Source organism: Phocoena sinus, chromosome 18 (genome assembly GCF_008692025.1).
Source record: "Phocoena sinus isolate mPhoSin1 chromosome 18, mPhoSin1.pri, whole genome shotgun sequence".
Classification (NCBI taxonomy): domain Eukaryota; kingdom Metazoa; phylum Chordata; class Mammalia; order Artiodactyla; family Phocoenidae; genus Phocoena; species Phocoena sinus.
Genome location: NC_045780.1, coordinates 35,589,639 through 35,612,556, shown reverse-complemented (window position 1 = coordinate 35,612,556; position 22,918 = coordinate 35,589,639). Strand labels below are relative to the sequence as shown.

At 41.0% G+C, this 22,918-nt stretch overlaps 1 protein-coding gene across 1 annotated transcript; it reads right to left on the bottom strand.

The window, feature by feature from the left end:
* Positions 1-1,094: 1,094 nt before the first annotated feature.
* LOC116742950 (centrosomal protein of 78 kDa-like) lies at positions 1,095-21,516 on the bottom strand. The gene is given in 12 exon segments (XM_032610896.1): positions 1,095-1,418; positions 7,172-7,283; positions 7,574-7,638; positions 9,381-9,518; positions 11,544-11,718; positions 13,781-13,884; positions 14,923-14,994; positions 15,086-15,259; positions 19,056-19,109; positions 19,112-19,442; positions 19,500-19,638; positions 21,329-21,516. Coding segments are annotated over 12 exon segments (1,587 nt in total). The 3' UTR covers positions 1,095-1,383.
* Positions 21,517-22,918: the final 1,402 nt, after the last annotated feature.

Here is a 22,918-nt window from a genome sequence, read left to right as displayed (position 1 = left end):
ATATAAACATATAGTAAGTCACTTTTATCACTTTATGAGAATAACCGTATAAAGAAAGTCCAGAAGACCCCACTGCTGTCACCTTGCAAAGGATCAAAATTCAGCACCTATAGGGCCCCACCCACCCTCCATGCTGTATGTCTGTTTGTCTCTAAAAACAACCACCTGCAATTTGCATATACTTAAACCCACAGGCAGCTTTGAATATGAGATCTAAGCAGAAAAAGTAGTAGCAAAGAGAACAGTAGCTAGAATTTGGTAGAAAAGAAAGAGAAGACTTTTTAAAAGCTTCCAGTTCAAGTCAGAATTAAGGTTAAGTTTCAACAGCTTGGGATAGCTGTGGATGTTTTGCTGTTCTCTGGAAAAAGAAGAAAATCTATCATAAGTATGTTCATTCGAGAAAAATACTGTTTGTTTAGTTTTTTTAAGACATGCCCAAGTGACTTTCAATTTTGTACACTGTTCAAGGGCAGAGTGTATATTGGTTAGGATGTGCTCATAGCTGGTGCATCTCCAAAAAATGCTTCATGAAGGCTGGCAGCTTCTGACATCTTCGATGGTGACAGCCTTATGCAGAGAGGCCCGAGTCCCTCCCATGGACCCAGAAAAACCACCGATGCAGCCGTTAAGAACAGGAACATCTGGTTGATCATCAGGACGACCCTCCTTCCCGTCACCAGCTCCTGCGAGAGTCACGGCACCTGAGGCCATCGTGTCCAACCTCCCACCTGAAAGCCCCCGCAGGTGGCCAGGAGCATCACACATCTCAGTCATTAGAAAATTCCTTTCCAACGCAGTGAAGGACCGACACGCTCACAGGTAACCTAGGTTAGCTCAACTCTTCGATGAGCCTGCCGTGCGGGGAGCAGGGAGCGGGCAGCTATTCTCATGTGTGAGAACATACATTTTTCATGGAGCTGACAGATTTGACTACTGTCTCTGATGTTCGGGGGAGCAGCAGTGTCTGTTCTTACACTGAACAGGCTGTGCCAGCTGCACCACAGATGGGATGGCACCCTTTGTGCTGTCAGAGCAGAGATTTTCAAAGGTAATTTTGACAAAAGCTCCTAGGAGCTGTGGCCCCCACCCCATGCTCCCAGCCGTGGAATCGCACTAAGGGGCCTGTAAGCAGCAGCAGGAGCACCCCTGTAACAAACGGTCTTTCCCAACTAGTTACAATAACTGCTACCCCAGGATGGGCAGGCTCCTAGATGTGTCTCCTTCAGCGTCTGAAAACTAAACCAATTCTCTGACAAGCTTCTGGATGGGACATGTACTCACCTATGCCCTTTCAGGGAGATCATATTGAGTTCAAGAGCTTTGTCGAGAAATTTTTTTCTAAAGCATCATCTCCTTTGATGTTGCCAACGTGGAATGGAATATTCATATTGCTTCTATTCTGGGGCTCCACTGGACATCTGAAAAACATGTTTCTTCTTCCAGCTATTTTTCTGCAATGTGCAACTTCCATTAACACAGCAACAGAAAAGTTTTAAAAACCATTATCCAGATGCAAACAAGAGATTAAATAAAAGATCTGTGCCAGGACATTTATAATTTACTTAGGGAGACCACTATTGCATATGGAACAGTGAGTTAACATTCTCTTATATGACTCATACTTAATTTCCAAGAGCCTCAGTTTCCTCATCTGAATATTAGGAATAATAATAATATCTCCATTTCATACTAGTTATGACAGTTCAGTGGTATAACATATATGAAGCTTCCAACCCATGGCAGCCACACAGCAATGTGAATGACCCTTTCTCTACAAGGCTGCAGAGAAAAAAAATAAGTTGGTCCGAATAGTGGTGGTAAGATTTAAAAATAATGAGCAGCAGCTTTCAAAGCACTTAAAACACTGTATTGTCCCAAGCTGTGTGACCTTGAACAAGTTACTAAATCTCTCTGTTGTGCCTCTCTGATGTGAGGACTAAATGGCCACAAATTCTCTGCAGCCCTCCCAGCAAGAGGTGGGGTCTTGTGCTCCTCGCCTTTTGAATCTGGGCTGGCCTTGTGGCCTTGCTTTGACCAAGAGACTGCAACAGGAGTGACGCTGTGCATCTTCCAAGCTGAGTCCTCAAGGGGCATGTGGCTTCTATACCTGCCCTCTTAAAACATCACTGCCATGTAAGCAAGCCCGAGCTAGCCTGCTGGAAATAATAGGCCCAGCCAACAGCCAGCCAGCAACAGCTGCCAGACAGATGAAGGGGGTCATTTAGACTCTAGGTGGATCACCAGATGACTTTGATTAAATAAGTGATCTCAGATGAGATCAGCAGAAGAAACCACCCCACTGAGCCCAGCCCCACCAGCTGACTGAAAAGAATCCTGAGCCAAAGCAATGGCTGTGGTTTTAAGTCACTGTCATGAAGTGTTCTATGATGCAAAAGTAGATAACTGATAGAATTCAGAACAGCATCTGGAACACATTCAATGCTATGTAAATATCTACTGAAGTCAATAAATTTGTCTTTTTATTCTCCGCACCTTGCACAGGGCTCATACAGACTCTCAAAAATGAATGAGTCGGGTTTCCCTGGTGGCGCAGTGGTTGGGGGTCCGCCAGCTGATGCAGGGGGCGCGGGATCGTACCCTGGTCCGGGACAATCCCACATGCCGTGGAGTGGCTGGGCCCGTGGGCCGTGGCCGTTGGGTCTGCGCGTCCGGAGCCTGTGCTCTGCAACGGGAGAGGCTGCGGCATTGAGGGGCCCGCGTACCACACACACAAAAAAAATGAATGAGTCAAGTTTCATCTACGATACGTTAGTATTTGACTTCAGTTTCTGATTTGGAAAGTGAGCAAGCCAAAATTATCTTCCACTGACAACCAAAGGAGACAAACAGAAGAAGAGGTGACATGCTATTCTGGATAACAAGGAAAATATGTAATAACTCTCTCCATTTTCTCAAACACATCCTGTCTTATTCTTCCACTTCTAAACGGTGGGATTCATTAAAAGTAAACAGCAAAGGGCTTCCCTAGTGGCGCAGTGGTTGAGAGTCTGCCTGCCAATGCAGTGGACACGGGTTTGTGCCCCAGTCCGAGAAGATGCCACAAGCCGCGAAGCGGCTGGGCCCGTGAGCCATGGTTGCTGAGCCTGCACGTCCGTGGCCTGTGCTCCCCAATGGGAGAGGCCAAAACAGTGAGAGGCCCGCATAACGCAAAATAAATAAATAACTAAAAAATAAATTATAATTTAGTGTCTACCGTCTTTGATATTCTGAGGCCTCAGGCTCCCGAGGTGACAGTCCAATCATAGAGCTGGAGCAGCAAAAAGGACACATGATTTAAGGGGAAAAAATATTAAAAGGGGGAAGAATTAGGAACCTGGATTTAAAAGAATCTGTATTTACAGTCATCCCCCGAACATTTATCCAACCTACTGTGAACGTAGATGGTATCATCACATCAACAGTGTCATAACAACTAGAAATTGAAGATTAAATTTGCACGGTGCCCGAGAGTGTCCCTGCTGTGGGGCTGAGGGAAGGAAGAAAAAGGTGAAGGGGAATCAGCTGCTCCCAACCTAGCAAGAGGGCTGTGGAGGGAATTCAAATTCCACAGGACAAGCACTGTGGAAGCACAGAGCTGAGCAAGTACCTCTGCCTGATGGAAGATTGATGGTTTCAGATGAAGGGAGGTGGGAGGGGTCAGGACAGGGGGAGACAAAGGAATGGCATCTGGCAGAGAGCTGTCTCTGCCAAGGCACAGGGGACACCAGCAAGTTCTCTGCAGCACCTGGGGTGCTGGGTGCCTGGCTGGGGGCAGGACTGCCGACTGCAGAGGGCCCTGAGGACACGCTCTCCTGGGAACTGGATCGATCGGATCCTGGAGCAATGAGGAGCAATCAGGTCTGCACAACAAGGAGTTGTGCGTTTTAGAAAAAGCACTAGGACATAGGGGTTGGAGGGTGGGGACACTGGGGGAGAGGCCTGGTAGAAAGCTCCCATAAAGAACTTTCTAGGTCAACAGAATTAGGGCTCGTGACCAAGACAGGGACACTGGGGAGTTTCAAGCTTGGGCAGTAAATGCAAATGCCAATAGGGACCCAACGGTCATATAAGTGAGTATAACAGGCCCAACATGATAGACACAGCACAAACTCCCTACTTTACCTGTTAACTGTGAGGGCCCATTCTTTACTTCCACAGAGAAACAGTCTCCCTTTTGCTTGAAACATACGGCCCTCCCAGTCTGTTTCTCCCACTTTCAGAGACACAGGGATTATGAAATAAGACATCTGGATTTAAATCATCTTCCCATGTTCCAGTAAGGGCTCAAATTGTGTGTTTTAAAACCTGTGAGCCACGCCAAGCACTGCCGTGGGCTGTGCTGAGCCACGGCTCCCAGGCGTTATCACTAAATCCCAGAGCTAGGGCAGTGCCTGTGGCCTGAATGAGTTGGGGGGCAGGGTGAAGGTGCCAGGCTGACAGAGCACTATCAGGGGCCCGGGTTGGCGTGGAACCAGCGGGTAATCCTGGGACTACAAAGCTTCCAGGACAGAGTCTGAGCAGCGTTCCCCAGGGAGTCTATCAGGGAAGCTGATAAGGATGGTTGTGACTAGAGAAGCAGTGCCACAGTCAGTCATAGAAATTTAGGAAATCCTGAATTAACAGGGCTACATGGGTTTCTTGACTCAACTTCCTAGAGCGTCTCAAGAGCTCTGGTGAATCGCGAACTCCCAAGACGATAATTCATACAGGAACAGAGTTTTCTCCAAATGCTTGTGGCTGAAAAACCCACTGCATCTCTGGGATGAGTATTCTAGAATGCCCACTGAGAAACCCCAGGACTCCCCAAGGTACCAGAGGGCTGTGTGTGAGGGGAAAGGCACCACCTCAGCGCGAAACAGCATCTCACAAAGTTGGTGAGGGTTAGGAGGGCGCAAGAAAACCGCAGGCAGTTGGCAAGCGATGACAAGATGCTCATTTCAGTGGTGTCTGCTCTAAAAGACAAACGAGAAACAGGAAGGACACGAAAAGTGCATCCTGTGGTGAGAGAAGCCCACAAGAGTCACTAGGCCTCTCCTGACTGCCTAACTTTTCAATAAAAAATTAACTCTAAATTTGCACACGATTAGGAAAACTAGAGTAAAAATATAAAGATCTATTCCCTTCCATAGAGGTGGTTGCCATTAACAGCCTTTTGTGCATTTTCAGGATCAGATACACAAATGTGTATACGTGTATATATGCGTGTTTCCATATGTACATATATACATATACAGTATTTACAAATACAAACACTGTGGGTTTCTAAGTGGAATAATAGACATGTCCTTTTCTACACCTGCTCTTTTTCCTTTTGACCTGATGATATATCAGGTCATATTCCCAGTTTGCTCACAGACCTTCCCCGTTCTCCACACACACGTTACTCCATACCATGGATGGATCCTAATTTCCTTCATCAGACCCCTCCTGAAAGACATCCGGGTTGTCTCTAGATTTTCCCCATTACATAAGTATCCCTCATTGGACTTGCGGGTGCCTGATTTTATGCACACTTCTGTGCAAGGCAGAGTACTGGCAGAGGGCAGGTGCCTAGAAGTAAAAGTCTTTGGACAAAGAGCAAGAGAGTTTTGAACTTTGATGGACGCTGCAAACCTCGCTCCAAAATTGAACACATTTATTACACTTAACGTAGGCAAAGTGTGCTTGTTCCCTCGTCTACACCAGATGTTATCAGTCTTTAGAATTTCTGCCCATCAGATGGGAAGAAAATCCCATGGTTTCAATCTGCATTTCCTAAAGAAGTTGGCCCCTCTTCATTTGTCTAGTAGACAGCTGTGCTTCTTCTGAGTTGCTTGCTCATACAGGTAGAAACCAGCCCCTGCCTTTTTAAAATTTGGTTATCCTTTTTCATTTATTTGTGGGTTCTTCTCTATATCAACAGTAACCTTTATATGTTAATATACTACCAAACTTTTGTGTCTGTCATTTTGTTTTGTTTACGTCTTGAACTGTAGAAAACTTTTAAATTTTCATGTAATTAAATATCTTTTACTTTATGGCGTCTGAGTTTTATGGCTTACTTAGGAAGGCTTCTGTACTCTGCACTTACACAGAAATTCTCTCCTGTATTTTATATTTGCTTCTTGCATTTAGTTGCATTTGCACCTTTTCGACTGACTAGAATTTGTGTATGCTGTGATGCAAATATCTAATTTCTGTTTAAATGAATTATCAATGCTTCAATCAGTCAATTAGACAAAAAGTCAAGTTAGACTGTAAAATTGTCTAAGTTAAAATACAATTCTCAAGTAAACAGGGACCAGTTTCTGGACTCTTCCACCAATCTGTCTTTCCCTCTGCCATTGTCTTTATATGTTAATAGATCATATGTTAACATTATATTTTATTAATGTTAACATATATGTTTAAAATGTTTCATCTATCCTTTTGCACTAACTTTTTCAGGTGAACACTGAACTGACTTCTAGATTTTTACTAATTTTTGTGACTATTGCAAATGGGATCTTTCCTTGCTTTTTAGTGTTATTTCTGGAGAATGGAAAAGTAACTGACTTTTACATATTTAGACACAACTGATCACAATTCTGAACATGATCCTTTCTAGTTTTTCCACTGATTCCTGCATTTGGGAAAAAACAGTCATTATCATCTGTGATTTTTGTTGTTTCCTTACTAAAGGCCCTGGAACCGGCCCTCCCCGCCGACTCTCCCCAAGCTCTTTTCCTGCCTGATCCCACTTCCCCGCTGCACCTGACCCTAACCTGTCTGCGCTGCTGTAAAACACTGTTTGTTCACAGGGTTGTGATGACAAAAAAGTGTATTCATATCTGTAAAGCACCAAGGGCTCTGCCTACTTGATTTTGGGGTTGTCACTAGACACATCACATGCTTCCCTCTCTTTCTTAAGGCCTGGACCCCACAAGAAAGGGAGAAAAGGTGACCTCATATCTGGATATGGATTTTGTCACTTCACGAGCTTTATCATAATAAAATTAATATCTAATACATATTAATCACTATGTGTCAGGAACATCCTAGGTGTGTTCCATAAGAACCACAAATAATATTAACAGCTAACCATTAAGGAAATAATTAACCGTTAAGGAATAACCATTAAGGCCGTTTTAATTTTGGGACACTGGATATATAGGGGGTAAAAGTTCTAGTAGCATTAAAAAAAAAGAGTTACCAATTCTAATAGTAGCTTTTCCTTTTCGACCACTTCCCAAAATTATAGTTCTCTTTTTCTGTCTAGCAGCTTTGCATGTTTCCTTCACCGATGGAGAAGTTATCCACTGGTACTGAGATAGAAATGATAAATATGCCATTTAAGTTACAGGTAATTTAGGAGGGTTTGATCTTCATTGGAAATTAAGGTATTTTAAGTTAATAAAAGGTCTTCAATCTGCATTTCTGGGAAGCTAAATTAAAGCATCACACAACATTTTCAAAAACAGAAAAGCCATTTCATTTGACTAAAAACTTACTTTTAAGATGGCAGAAAGTACCTTGATAATTTTCTTTTAAGAAGGAAAGAAAAACAAGCCATTAAAGAGTAATTCTTCCGAGAGAATTAAAACATATTATATACCTCTGACTTGGCACTCCTTCCATTCTGGAGACCTTTTTTGATAACTGTTTTCATCACAGAATGATTTAAAGTAAAATAAATTGAAATTAGAGTAATTATTTCCCAATGAGTGGCTACTGCCATTTAAAACCAAAAGCCAACTAATTATTGCTTTTCCCATAAATTTAAGTATGAAATCTACATTATGTAATTATACACTTATCTCCCCCTTTGTGTATTCTAATTTCTTCCTCAGAAACCTGAGATGCCATCTTGCAGACTGCCTCCAGTGGCTACTATTTTGGCAGCAGCAAAGGTCAACTTTAAACATTTTGCATCTAAAGTGGCTTTGGATACCTTTGGATAGAAAGTACAGTCTGAGCACTGTCCAGACACTTAGATACCTAAAGGGCATCTAAGATAACAAACCAAAGTCCCGATATTCCCTCAAAAGCTGCTCCTCCCATCAGCCCCCTTCTTCTAAGTGATACCACCCAGTTGCACACATAATCATCAACGACTTGTCTCCTTGTTACTATTCCCTTCATACCCCACATCTAATCTATCGGCAAGCCTTGTTAGCTACACCCTCAAAACACAACCTGAATTCAACCACTTTTCACTTGCTGCCAAGTTCCAACCTAACCTAGGCCATAAACATCTCTTATTTGGACCCCTGTGATAGTCTCCTAACTGGTCTCCCTGTTTCTCTTCTTTATCCCCCCAAGTCTATTCTCTATACCAGGTCATCTTATTCAGATACTATTTGGATCATGCCTTTTTCCACTTCAAAACCTTCTACTCATATAGAATAATCCACATCTTTACTCTGGCCTTCAAGACTTTACAAGAGCAGACCCCTGGCTAGTTCCTTGACCTCATGTCATACCACATCTTCTTCACTCAGTACTCTGGCCATGTTGGCCTCCTTTCTTTTCCTTAAATACTCCACCCACCTACATGCCTGCATACACATTGCCTCCTTGTCCTGGAATGTGCTTATTCCAGTTCTTCCATGGCTTGCTCCTCTCTTCATTCAGGTCTCCGTTCAAATGCCACTTCTCCAGTGAAGCTGTCCCCTAACAAACCTATCCAATGGAGTCCTACCTGCCCCCACTCATTCTCTTTACATTAAGATATTTTTGCACCTCCTACTATCTAAAATTATATGACTTATCTGTTTACTCATTTCTATCTGAACTCCTTCACTAGAATGTAAGCTCCACGAGGGCAAGACTTTTGTGTGTCTGGTTCACTGCTTTATCCCTAGTGCCTAAACCCGTATCTGGCACACAGAAGATATTAAAAAAATTACTTGTGAATCTGACAAATGAATAAAGTACTCCTTGCAAGAATTCAGAGGTTGCACAAGAAAGAAATAATGCTCTTGGTGGAAGCAGGTTTAGTATCTAGGTCCACCTCTGTCCAGAGTGGGGATAAGAACAATTTACAAGTATAACTCACTTTAATTAGTAAATTACCTGCTAAAAACATAAGTGCAACACTAGGAAAGTACAGTTGACTCTTGAACAACATGGGTTTAAACCTTGCAGGTCCACTGACACACGGATATTTTTCAATAAATATGTACTATTGTCCTACACGATCCAAGGTTGGTTGAATCCACAGATGCGGAACCACTGACTATAAACTTATACCCAGATTTTCAACTGCGTAGGGGTCGGCACCGCTAACCCCACGTTGTTCATGGGTCAACTGTATACAATGAGGAAAGTTAAACACATTAAGTTTTAAAAACTGTCAATACATGAACAAATTCTTTTTGTTTTGCTATGTGTTAATCAATTTTTAAAAACTGACCACATACCAACAAGTGGATGTTTTCTTACATCCAGAAAAAGCAGAGTTCTGTTGGTTTCAAGGGCCTTTAGTAAAGCCTTTGCTCCTTCACTGGTGAGGCCACACTGCTGCAGGTCAAGTGTTTTTGATGAAAGACAAAAGGTCACTTAGTAACTCTACAGATTTAACATATAGACAACTCTCATTTTCTCACGTGTCGAAGAGTCCTGCCCAAGACAAGTCACGGCAGGTTTGTAATTTGGGGTATGGAAAAACAAAAGAAAGGTATACGCACACACATAATGCATAATCCAATTTAAAAACCTCTTCTTGGATGTGCAATGATAACCCTGGCTTTAGTACCAATAAATCATCCAACATATTTTACAATTACAGAACTGAAGAATAACTGTATATATAACCTGTGAGCAAAAAGCATCACAAAATGAATCTCAGTTCATAATTAGCAAGGGCAGCAGTGGCATGTAAACCTCACAAGCAAAACCTGGTGGAGCTCAGAAATGCACTGCATTCTTTTGATCAGGATCTTCAGCTCCAAATTACACTTGAAACTAGTTAAAAGGGGAAAACAAAATAGAAGAAATGTAATAACTGTTAGTTTTAGAGTAAAAAAGACAAGTCTAAGAGGATACAAATAATAACAAATTTAAACAATGTGTGAATAGAAAATACATACTAATAACAAATTCAAGCAATGTGTGAATAGAGAATACATACTAAAAACCTATCATGAAAGTATGATGGCCAAGAACTCTCGCGGTAAAAGGTCAGACAAAAACCAGAACAAATGATCATGACTTCTAGTAGTTCTGGGGCTGAACAACCTACTCATTTAAACAAAAGGGATCATCACCAAAGCACAGGTATTAAAAACTATTACATGAAAGGAAACTATCATGAGTCTTTTTTTTAAGTGTTGTGTGGACCATCACATTAAAGTAACTGCAGTCTTTCAACACCCCCATGACATACAGAAATAGCAAGTCAGACATACGGATCTGACAGGATATGATACAATCCCTACAAACTCTCACTACAGAAGAATGGACGCACAGTGTAATTAACCAAATAGCCAAATACAAACAGCCAGTAAACCTCACCAGGAAATCAAATGAATACAAAATAAAACAAAATGTGGTTATTCTCCTATCAGATTAAGCCAAGATTCTGTAAGAAAAGCCTTTAAATAATGTCTATACCCTTTTGATCCAACAACTCTCTTTCTAAGAATTTAACCAAAAGAAATAGTCAGAGATATAGGTAGGGATATATATCAGAGTACAATTTGTAACTGAAAAACTGGACAACGCTTATATACAAGAAAGGATAAGCTATGTGCACTGTGGCATATTCATATAATGGAATACTGAACAATCACAAAAAATGATGCAGGAGATGCAAATTTACTGACTTGCTAAAATGCTCATACTAAATTAACTGAAAAATGTTATAAAATTTGGAGTAATCCTACTTGCATAGAAAATGGAGAGGTACTCATTTTTGTAGTTTTATATTTTTTTACAAGTGCTACAAGCCAGTGTTTGTGAGAGGCAGGCTTCACATCCACTGTTGGGGTGACTACAGATTGGCATAGCATTTCTGGATGGTAATTTGGCCATGTATATCAAAAGTCTTAAAAATATGTCACACTCAGGTCATTCTACTTCTAGTTCCTTATTCTACAGAAGCAATCCCGATGGACACAGAGATGTATATACAACGTATTCACAATGTTTCTGACAGGGAAAAACAAACTGTCTAAATCTAACGGCAAAGAATTGATTAAACTATGGGACATCAATATGATGCTATACTACATGATACATCATTAAATGAAAAAAGCAGGAATATGAAATAGCAAGTATACTACAATTTTATTTTTGTTATCCCTAAGTGTACAAAATATATTCATAGAAAAAAAAAGACTGAAACTATATACACCAAAATGAACAGTGATTATGTCTGGGTATTAAGATTATAGGTAATTGTTCTCTTGTAACTCTGCATTTTCTACAATGAATATATGCAACTCATAGAGAAAGTTGACAAGCAAAATAAAACCTATCAGAAAAATGAGGCTTTAAAAAAAATTCCTATCACAACAGTATCATGCCAAAAGCTAAGCATGTATCATATTAAAAATTCAATTATTTTCAATTTTAGAATTTACTTACAAGCCACAAATCCTCACTAAGAGATTCTGCAAAAGCACTTGCACCCAAGTCACCAATGAGCATGTCGCAGTTCAGAGTGATGCACCTCAAACCAGCCATACAGTCAAGATCAGGTCTCCTGGAATGAAGACTCTCAGCCCAGGTTTCCTCATGCCTTCTGGTAGTCTGATACTTCAAAGATTTAATGGGACAAAATTAAGATGCTTCAATAAGGAAACAGGGTGTGCCTACTGAGTATGGCTTATTATGTCAGAGGTTTACACACACACGTATCAAGCATATGTGCCAGGAGAATCAAGCTGAGAAATTAAACAGTCAGTTCTGCTTTACGAGTCCAGTGACCCACATTCTAGTCCATCAGTGATTAGATTCCAGTCACTGGATGACCTGTTTCTGAACAGTTATGTAAAGTTGGACAACTCAATTACAGTCTATGAATTATTTTCCTGATCTTCTAACTCAGGGAATTGGTTCTAAATTCTATCATTGCTGAGACCCTAAATGTCATCATTCTGTCCTCCACTGGTCTCCAAACACCTGACTGGGCAACCCATAAGAAAACTTTTTAATATGCATCTTATTTATTAACAAATTATATACACAAAGTTCTATACATATAATGTATGTACATTATAAACCACACAGATATTTTAAAAATGATACAAAGGCAAATAGGTTCTAATATTTTCTTTTCCTAAATCTAAGGCATTATTTTATTATTATTATTATTATTTTTAAATATTTATTTGGCTGTGCCAGATCTTTACTTGCGGCATGCCAGATCTTTTAGTTGTGGCACGCGGGCTCTTAGTTACGGCATGCATGTGGGATCTAGTTCCTTGAGCAGGGATCGAACTCGGGCCCCCTACATTGGGAGCACAGAGTCTTAACTGTTGGACCGCCAGGGAAGTCCAAGGCATTATTTTAAAAACTATTACAAAATAGATCTCACATGTTACCTAGGGTATGCACACAAAGTTTAGAGGCCTGGACTATGCAGAACCAGTTTGATGTGCCTTGGGAAAATAATGGTTTGACATTTAACCACAAGTACTGTCTTAAAGACATTCAATTCTTTATATTCATAAAATAAATTATGGTAATAGGGAACACTGACTTTAAATGGAAAAAGTCTTATTACATTCTTGAAAAAATAAAAGACTCAAAGTGCCTTTGACACTCTAAAACGAAAATCATTAGTGTCATTTTTCTATTAACAATAACTTATAAAAGCTGCAAGCAGAAATAACAGCAATCACTTACACAGTACTTATTATGTGCCAGGCACTATTTATACAAATTAGTTCATTTAAACCTCATAATGAGGCACAGAGGTTAAGTGATTTGTCCATGGTCACTAGCTATGAAATGGGAGAAAGGGAATTTGAACCTAGGCCATTTGGTTTCGGCACACAAGTTCTTGACTGTTTTCAACCGCAGGGGTCAATGCACACTTGCCCTGCATAGGCTCAAAGAATTCTTCAATTTTTAAAATCTAAATTTAAACATTTCCAGCTCTGCGGGCTACACAGTTTCTGTTGCAACTACTCAACTAGGGTGAAAGTAGCCATAGCCACCATGTAAACAATGGGTGCGACTATGTTCCAAAAAAACTTTCTAAACAATGGGTGAGACTATGTTCCAAAAAAACTTTCTAAACAATGGGTGCGACTATGTTCCAAAAAAACTTTCTTTACCGGGCGACAGGCTGGATCTGGCCCACCAGCCATAGTTTACCTATCCCTGATCTGCACCATCAAACTATTAAAAAGGCTTCATGTCAAATTATTAAATAACTTTAGGCCTGAATACAGTCATTATAACCACTGTAAAGTTGGTAAGCCATTATTTTAAAAACTGTATTTACAAATTGCTGATGTAGTGATTTTATTAGTTTATAAACTACAGCAGCTAATAAACACTTGATTCATTTAAGTCCTGAAGACTATAATGGCATCGTTTTTTGACAGTATCACAATCAATGTTTTCAGTAACTAAAACTATATAAAAATATTATTATGTATTATATATTAAATCTCTAATTTCTAAAATTAAGTGGACTATCTTTACTAAATTGTAGAATCCCAAACTGAAAACTGGTCATATTCTTTCAACAAAACGAAAGCTGCATTCACAGGTATCAAAAGACAAAAAGTAACTGCCATTTGTACCAATATATTAATGTGCTTCAATCACATATGTTTTCATGAAAGTTCAAACATAAAAACACCACCTTTAAGATCTTGGCCATGTGATCTGCTCCCTGCCATGTCAGATTACACCCCATGAAGTTTACTGTCTTAAGAGTGATAGAGTTCTTTACACCTTGACAAATAAAAGAAAAACACACACACACACACACATACACAATAAGATGAAGAGCCTATACATTTGTCAATCTTGACTTATTTGCTTTTCTTGAGTCAATTGGAGGTTTATAGCCACATTCTTAAAATCATTAACTACAATCTTCCCAAACAGGTAATTGACGAACAGATGCATTCTAAAACTTGTCAGTAACAAAGTGTTATTCCAGTTAAGAGCAGCAGTTTAATTCTATTTAGATATTAAAACTGAATACACTGAATACTGCAAACTTTATTCCCAACCACTCAGTAAAATACTACATACCTTTTCAGATATAGGAAAAAAAAGAAAAACCTAAAAAGCATAAGACTCTTCCTATTTTCATTTCCAATGATACATGCCAATCTTGATGATCAATCAGCGATGTAAATGTCAACTATAAACCCAGTATTTTATTAGCTGCTATGCAGTATACTAGAGCAATAGAAGAGAGAGAACCTCAAACCCTCTGTTCCCTCAAATTGAAGGCAGGTTTCCTGACCCCTCCAGACCACTACTGGACACAGGGAACACACACTAATATTTCAGGACCCCAACTTACAGTCACCTGCTTTGTGATTACTTCCATGACACCCCCCCCACTAACACCTCTGAGTTTGCTGCTCTTACGGGACGTTACATATATTTCCTATTTTAACACATACCACAGTTTATTATAATTATGACGTAGATACATGTTCTAACAATTTAAAGATCATCATGACTTTTTTGCTCTTTATATCTTGCTATTTCTCTTCCCATAATATTTCTTGAAGACAAACATTAAAATACAAACACAAAAAACAGAAAATATACAAAATGTGTGGTTTGTGGCTTAACACAAACTTAAGTAAAATTAGTTCTGACAGTATCCAGCATGACAAACTTCCATGGTACAAATGAGAATGGACCAAGGTTTGAGCAGGCACAGGAGACAATCCAGGCATGAACAACACCAAGAAAAGGTAGACAGGAAGTAACATGGTGTGTAGGAAATCACGAGACCAGTCTGATGGGAAGAGAACTCACTTTCTAAACCTCCATCTCCAAGTGGACAACTCGCAACACACAGGTGCACCAAAGTGGCCGATTTATTCAATCTATTTAATGGGGAGAACAAGTTTAAAATTTTATTGGTTTAGTTTGCCCCAAAAAAAGCTATCAAATGTTGGCAGGACAAAATGAAGGCTTACCTTTGTTAACATAGTTAAGTCTTTCTCTCTCACAACTACCCCACTTAGCTCCAGGTTCCTTAGCGCACACGACGCACTTACACAGCATTTAAGAGCTTTACACAACTAGAAGGTCACATCTTTATTTCTAATCGCAGGAACACGACTTCTGTAAACTTTATTTCTGTCACAACCTAAACCAAAATTATTGTAAAATGAGTGATTTAAACCATATATTTTATCATGATAAAAAGCATCTAAAGGGCTTCCCTGGTGGCGCAGTAGTTGAGAGTCCGCCTGCCGATGCAGGGGACACGGGATCATGCCCGGGTTCGGGAAGATCCCACACGCCGCGGAGCGGCTGGGCCCGTGAGCCATGGCCGCTGACCTTGTGCGTCGGGAGCCTGTGCTCCGCGGCGGGAGAGACCACAGCTGTGAAAGGCCCGCATACCGCAAAAAAATAAATAAATAAATAAAAAGCATCTAAATAAAAAACAAAGCATCTATTCTGTGCTAAGGATTAGAAACGACTCCTGCCCTTAAAGTCTTCATTAAGGAGGGAGATGTATAAAATCAAAATTTCAACCACATGAGATAAATAAACATAACTTTTATGCACAGAGGTTCCTATGGAGGCAAAAACTTATGTCTAAGTGACGGCTTCATGATAACCCTGAAGTACAATCTAGAAAGATGAGGCTATGCAGAGTTGGAGTACAATGTGCATTAACTGCACAGGGAGTATCTGTGCAAAGACACTCAAGCCTGACACCTGCTGGGCACATTAAATACTGCAGGTGGGGATGACTAAAGGCCAGGGGTCCAAGTGTGAGAAGAGACAGAAAAGAAAGTAGAGATGATGGCCGAAGCAAGCCTGGAAGAGAGCATGGCTTGTATCCCACAGGAGATGAGACCTGGGGCTACCACAGGCTGAGTAAGGGTGCCTCCGCTGATTAGAAAAAGGCACCCCGCTGCTGAAGGACCGATTAGATAAAGGGAGTGATCACGAAAAGCTCCCCTTCCTCAGGGCCACAGAGCCCCATGAGGCTTGGCTGAGCACAGTTCAGACTACACGCCTCTGTGCAGAGCACATGCTAGGCAGCTAGTATGCACTAACTCTGTGTGGGCAAGCCATTAGCAGCATTATTTTAAGCGTATGTTTTTACGTTAGAAGATCACTTAAACTGAGTAGGCAGATAAACAGAGGAACAGAGCCCAGGGGCTGTGAAACCACCCAGGAGCTTCTGCCATAGTCCGGGCAAAATGTAATACGGATGAAGAAGCAAATTTACGAGGAGGCCAAAATCTACAAGCTAGCCCCACTGGATGCAAGACATAAAGGAAGTTCAGTGAAGGAACTCTGAAGAGAATGGGCTGTACAATAAATTTTTGTTACATTCAATGTAAAATATGTGGCAAAATTAAGTACAGTGGCCTTTCAGGTCCCTTCCACCTGTAATTTCTTTTGATTTCTAACTTATTACTCTGCTTAAGTAAAGTCCCTTCAGAGGTACAGAACAGTTCCTACACCTGAATGGGATGTAAAGAATAATCTGACTTCTCTTCACCAAGGGGATGAGTTGAACTGTCCTTGCAGAAGAGATAACAGATGGTGTGAACCCCAGATCCTAGAAAAAGGCCAGGCACACGATAAGTATTCAGCTTTTTGAAAACAAATGAACAATCATTTCCTATCCTAAATCTTCACACCCTTCCTCTGCTGGCTACTTTCTCTCAGCTTATAAACATCCTCAAATATACACACTTAAGAGAGGCCCACGCACCGCGATGAAGAGTGGCCCCCACTTGCCGCAACTAGAGAAAGCCCTCGCACAGAAACGGACACCCAACACAGCCATAAATAAAAAAATGAAATTAAAAAAATAATATATATACATACACTCACTTAAAAAACTCTCAGACCCATGATTCTTTGTATCGTCTTGTGGGTAACCTAAGTATCTCCCATGCCTTCAAACACCTGTCCTCCCAAAAAGCCCAGATCTGAAACTTGGGCCCAGACCCGTCTACCAGGCTCCTTTATATCACTGAAGATCAAGTAAGATCCTCTCCCCACCCCCAATCCCTTCCTACTGTGTTCTGTATCTCACAAAAAGATGCAGCTGTAAACTGTCACCCAAGCTTGCTGCCCTTCCTTTTCTAGCTGGTCATCAGGCCCCACCCATTCTCTCTCGGATCTCCAAAATGCAGTCCAACCTTTTATAACTTAAGTGGGACCTTTAGATTACAATTCACCCTGCACCCAATCAACTGCCTTCCACATGGAGGTCCGAGTGAGCCTCTAAACCAGAAGTCCATCTTATTGTTTATTAGGGTTTCCCACAGCCTTCAGGGTAAACATCCAAACTTCTGACAGGACAAACAAGGCCCCTTTATGTTTGTCCCCAGTAGGTTACCAGTATCAATTCTCATTTCTTTCCCAAACCCTGAGTTACAGTCCTGTACATTAGTTTTGCCATATTTTCTTATATTTCTCAACCTTTGACACACTGCTCCCTCCTGCCACCCCAGGAGGTTCTACTATCCTTAGAAAGGATGGCACCTCCTCCAAGAAGCCTACCCTGAACTTTCCCTTTTAAGATTCTGTGCTCTGCAAAGGGGAAAGGTGGCGGGGAGGGATAAATTAGGAGTTTGGGATTAACATATACACACGGCTATATATAAAATATGTAATCAACAAGGACCTACTGCATAGCACAGGGAACTCTACTCCATATCCTATAATAACCTGCACGGGAAAAGAATCTGAAAAAGGATGGATATATGTATAACTGAATAACTTTGCTGTACACCTAAAACAAACACAATATTGTAAATCAACTATACTCTAACATAAAATAATAATTAAATTAAAAAACAAAAAGATTCTGTGCTCTGCAGCACCAGAACTCACTTCTTCCAGAGCACTGACTACTGTGTTTGTGTTTACCTGCTGCCCAGTAGAAGGGGAGATTACCTAGAGCAGAAGCATCATCTCCAGCAGCCCTTGGTTCTAACAACTCATTCAAGTGCCAGGATACTTTACACACATAAGGTGCTTAATTAATTGTAAGAACCCTCAGAAAGAGTGGTTTTTAATGTCATTTTACAAGTGTGGGGATTGCAGTTCAAAAGTAACCTGCACAGGCCACAGAGAGCATAAGCCCTGGAATTCAAACCCTAAGCTGCCTTCACACCGGTGCTCTTTCTACTATATGATATGACTATTGAAAAAAAGACTTTGGGGGGCCTCCCTGGTGGCGCAGTGGTTGATAATCTGCCTCACAATGCAGGGGACACGGGTTCAAGCCCTGGTCTGGGAAGATCCCACATGCCGCGGAGCAACTAGGCCCGTGAGCCACAACTACTGAGCCTGCGCGTCTGGAGCTTGTGCTCCACAACAGGAGAGGCCGCGACAGTGAGAGTCCCGCGCACCGCGATGAAGAGTGGCCCCTGCTCGCCGCAACCAGAGAAAGCTCTCGCACAGAAACGAAGACCCAACGCACCTAAATAAATAAATAAAACGAATTTATAAAAAAAAATTTATTTATTTTTTTTATCCTGAGACCTGTTTTAATGGAAAGAAAATGAAGCTGGGATATATCAATTTCCTAATCGATTTGGTCTGTACCAGGCAAAGTCATTCAACAGACCAGGTAACATCTGTGCAACAATTAACGATGCTCCAAACTGTGCTAAGTGTTCTACATTGTAGAGTCTAGAAGCATTAACACAGTGCATCCTTGTAACCGCCACGGAGAGTGGATCTTGTTAAGACCATGCTACAGATAAGAACACTGAGACCTTGAAGCCTTAAGGCACTCGGCCAGGGTCACCGAGCTGGCAGGAGTCCTAGGCCGCACGCCCCGTCTAGCGCACGCACACCCGGGCACTGGGCACCGGTTCTAGTGCCCAGTCTCCACCTTGCACCATCTAAAACCCCGCTTCGCAGCGCCCACACGACAGCCCCGGGAAGCGGGTACTACAAACCTGTCTCGCCCAGCTGTGGCTGGAAGAAGCTCTGGATACAGATCAGGGGCAGAGGGTGCTCAGGAGTGGCACCCAGTCAACCCCGTGGAAGCGGTCGGCGTTAAGTAAAGCAGGCCCTCCCCCAGGCAGAGGCACTGAGTCCTGCAGCGCGCACAGGTCTTCACAGGGCGGGAAGAAGTCGGCTGCTGTGTCGCAGCGCAACTTCACCGACTGATCACGGCCCGAGCGCGGCTTCGGGGACGCTGAGTGTGGACACGATGCCCACACCCGCCTGGGGTCCCCGACTCGCCTCCCGGACCCTCGGGCGCTCACCGCCCGGCGGCTGCGGCCCCGCAGCGTGCGCAGGACCCGCGTCGCAGCCAGACGACGTAGGGCTACGAGCCCCAGCTAGGCCAGCCCCTCCATGCCGCGCTTCCGCGCCGCCTCCCGCGGCGAATCGCCGACCCTTGGCGCCAGCCTCATAGCCCTCCGCGCGCTGGGATGCTGTTCAAACCGGCGGGCGGCTCCGTGGGGGCGGGGCTCGAAGAGGACTGCGCGCTCGCTGTGCGTCCGCACGCAGCACCGCCTCACATGGGGACGCTGCCTGAGGAGCAGGGGCGGGAGCTTTGAGATTAGGGCAGCGCGAAAGGTAGGAGGTGTGGAGAATTTGGGATTTACAAAAAGCGTTTGCTGACTCATCCAGTGAGACGTGGTTGTGTCAACGCATTTTAAAAGTAGTAAAACTCCCAATAAGTGTCTGTGCTCGCCCCGCCCAGGAGAGAGCGTGTACTCCGTGAGGGACACATGAGAGGCTGAGTGAACGTCTGCCTGTGGTCCCTTACCTGGTGCAAGGGTGTGTGAATTTCTGCGGAGAGCTCTTAATTTCTGTAGTTTCTGCTGACTTGACACGGTGGTTGGCAAATGGTGACGTGTTCCATGCATTCACGACATGATCGTAGTTACTAATAATTACTTTGTTCTCTCTGTGCATGTCTGTGTCCTAATATTTTCTTTTTATAAGAACACCAGTCATATTGGAATAGAGCCCACCCATTTGACCTCATTTGACCTCAATTACCTATTTAAGGGCCTTATCTCCAAATACAGTCATATTACGAGGTATTGGGGGTTAAGACTTCCACATATTAACTTGAGCAGGACACAATTCAGCTGATAATAGAAGGTAAGAGTAATTTAAGCAAGTAACTATTTTTTAAAGTGAGTTGCTTAAAGATATGAATTTACTCAAGAAGAACAAGAAGAAGTTACATAACACTGTATGTTATACAAAGATATTAAATAAATCATCATAACATCCTGTGAGATGGGCATTAAATTAGACTAAGCAAGATTAAGCAATTTATCCAGAATTGTATAGTTGGTACTTTCCAGAATTTAAACCAGACATTTTCCCAGTTCCATTCTACATTATATTTTCCTTTCATTATTTGAAATGAATTTTGAGTCTTCATTTTGCTTAATTTCTGAAGTTATATGGGGATAGAATGGAGTTGGATATTTTCAGTGACATTCACACATGGGGAAGGAAATTGAGTCCAGAAGCTTCTGTGATGTTTCCATGGAAAACGCTAACAACAGAACCAGAAACACTGTTATCCTTTTGGTTCAGTCATCTTTCGTAACGCACTACAAGAATTAATTTTAAGAAGCCCAATGTTTTCCAAACTTTCACCAACGGGCTCTGTGGGGTCCTCTAGTAATGTCTAAGAGACTTCTTAGTTTCACATTCCAAGCCACTTAAGACAAGGAGTTCTGATTGTTCTTTGTGAGAAGATCAAGTGACAATCATAGCTCGTAATTTAGGATGGTTTCTTCAGGGTCCAGGCAAAACCTAATACACAGTAACAATCATTGTTAATTGCATCTTTGACAATGATTAATCAGGTATCAAAGAGGTCTATAAATTGGGAGAAATTATGATCAAAGAGAAACATAGGCCACAGATGCTCAATTATTTATGAGTTTAACTTTGGTTAACCTAATTTTCCTTCTTCTAGACAATTTCCAATTCATCTCTGCAAAGAGACCAGAATAACCACCTTCCAATACAAGATTTATTGTGTTCCTTTAATTAAGAGCCTACAGTGACTTCGATATTCACTCCACAAAGTTTTGCTATGAGAGAAAAGGAGCCATTATATTTTGTCTTGAATTAGATATGCCACCATACTTGACTTAGCTCATCTTACTGGAAGCACGTTGAGGGCAGATCCTACAGACTTGTCTTATTACATCCTCTACAGAATAAAACCAAGGGAATCACACATAGTTACAGCTGGAAAAACACTTGTTCTGGGTTGATATTTTTAGCCTTTACCACCAAGACTTTATCACCAAGACCTATCTTTAGAGTCTCTAAACAGAAGACCTTCTTGCCTTCCGTTTTCACATTGACTAGGAATGTAAAGGGAAGAACTGAGAAGTAGCCGTAGTCTGCCAGCAGCCAGCCCACATAACCCATCTACGGAGATACTATTTCTTTCAAAAGATATAAACCTAAGAGGAAGTCCTAGAGTTTGTAACAATTATGCACAATAAAATTCCATGAAAACCTAGAAATCCAGATGCAGATCAGTAACATATTGGTTACATAAGTTGTTATGTTCATGCAATGGACAAGTGTACACACATTAAGAAGAAAGAGATACTCTTTTCTATGAGATTTTCTTTTCACTGAACTCATCAGTGCTGCAAAGACAATGTTACATAATACTTTTTCTTTAAGATTATATCAGGCATCTTCATCTTGTCCTGTATTTATTGCCAGTGTTACTAAAGTTTATCATTTACCTCTTTCTCTTTTAGATATATAATTTCGTCTTACTATGGAAGCATTCATCAATCCCTATTTTACTATTTCATTTAAATTAGAAATGAATATTGAATTTTATAAAATACCTTTGGGGGATATTTCAAGTGATTGTATAGTTTTGTTCTCTTTTGACCTTGTTATATGGTAAATTATATTTTGTTATTTTATATTATGCTATTTATTATATATAGTATTATGTTTACTAATTACATTTATTATATTATAATTACATTATAATTAAGGTAGCATTTTGTTTCAGATAGACAAAACAACCAGTGGGATAGGAAACATCTTAAAATTAGATGCAAGAGCATAAGGGATTTGAGATTAAAATAAAATGGACATTTTGGGTCAGTAGCAAAACTTATTCAACAAAAGTGGGAAAATATGGCTATCATTACTAAATTCTAGATACAGCAACTAGTTAAAAGTAAAAAAATAATGAAACTCTAAAAGTATCATAAACCTGGTAGACTTGAAATAAATTATTCATGAGGAACACCTTACTAAGATTCAAAGAAAAAAAGGATACATTTAATTATATAAGAATTAAAATTTTCCTCATGGCAGAATGCACTACAAAGGTCAGAAAACAAGCAAAAGAAATTGGGAAATATATTTAGAAATAGATATGCTTTCTTTACAACTTTTGAGAGAAGCACATGCTTTTTTCTCCTTTAACCTGTTGTGTGGGTATTAATCTATAATGTAAGTGCATGGTTCCTTTCCTTTAACGTGTAATGTGAGATTTAATCTGTATGGTAAGTGCATGCTTCCTTTCCTTTCATCTGTAATGTGAGTGTCAATATAGGGCACTGTTTCCAAGCGCAGACTTTGGATGTTCCTGTACTGGTCCCATCACTGACCATTCACAAAAACTTGCAAATGTTACTTTACTTTTCTGGGGGTTAGAGTCTTACCTAAGAAATGGAAGGAAAATAGAACCTTCCCCCAGGGATAATAGAAGGCTTAAAGGAGTAAATATGTAAGTGACTTAGCACAGTGCCTAATACAAGAGAGATCAATATAAGTACTTATCAATTTTTTAAAG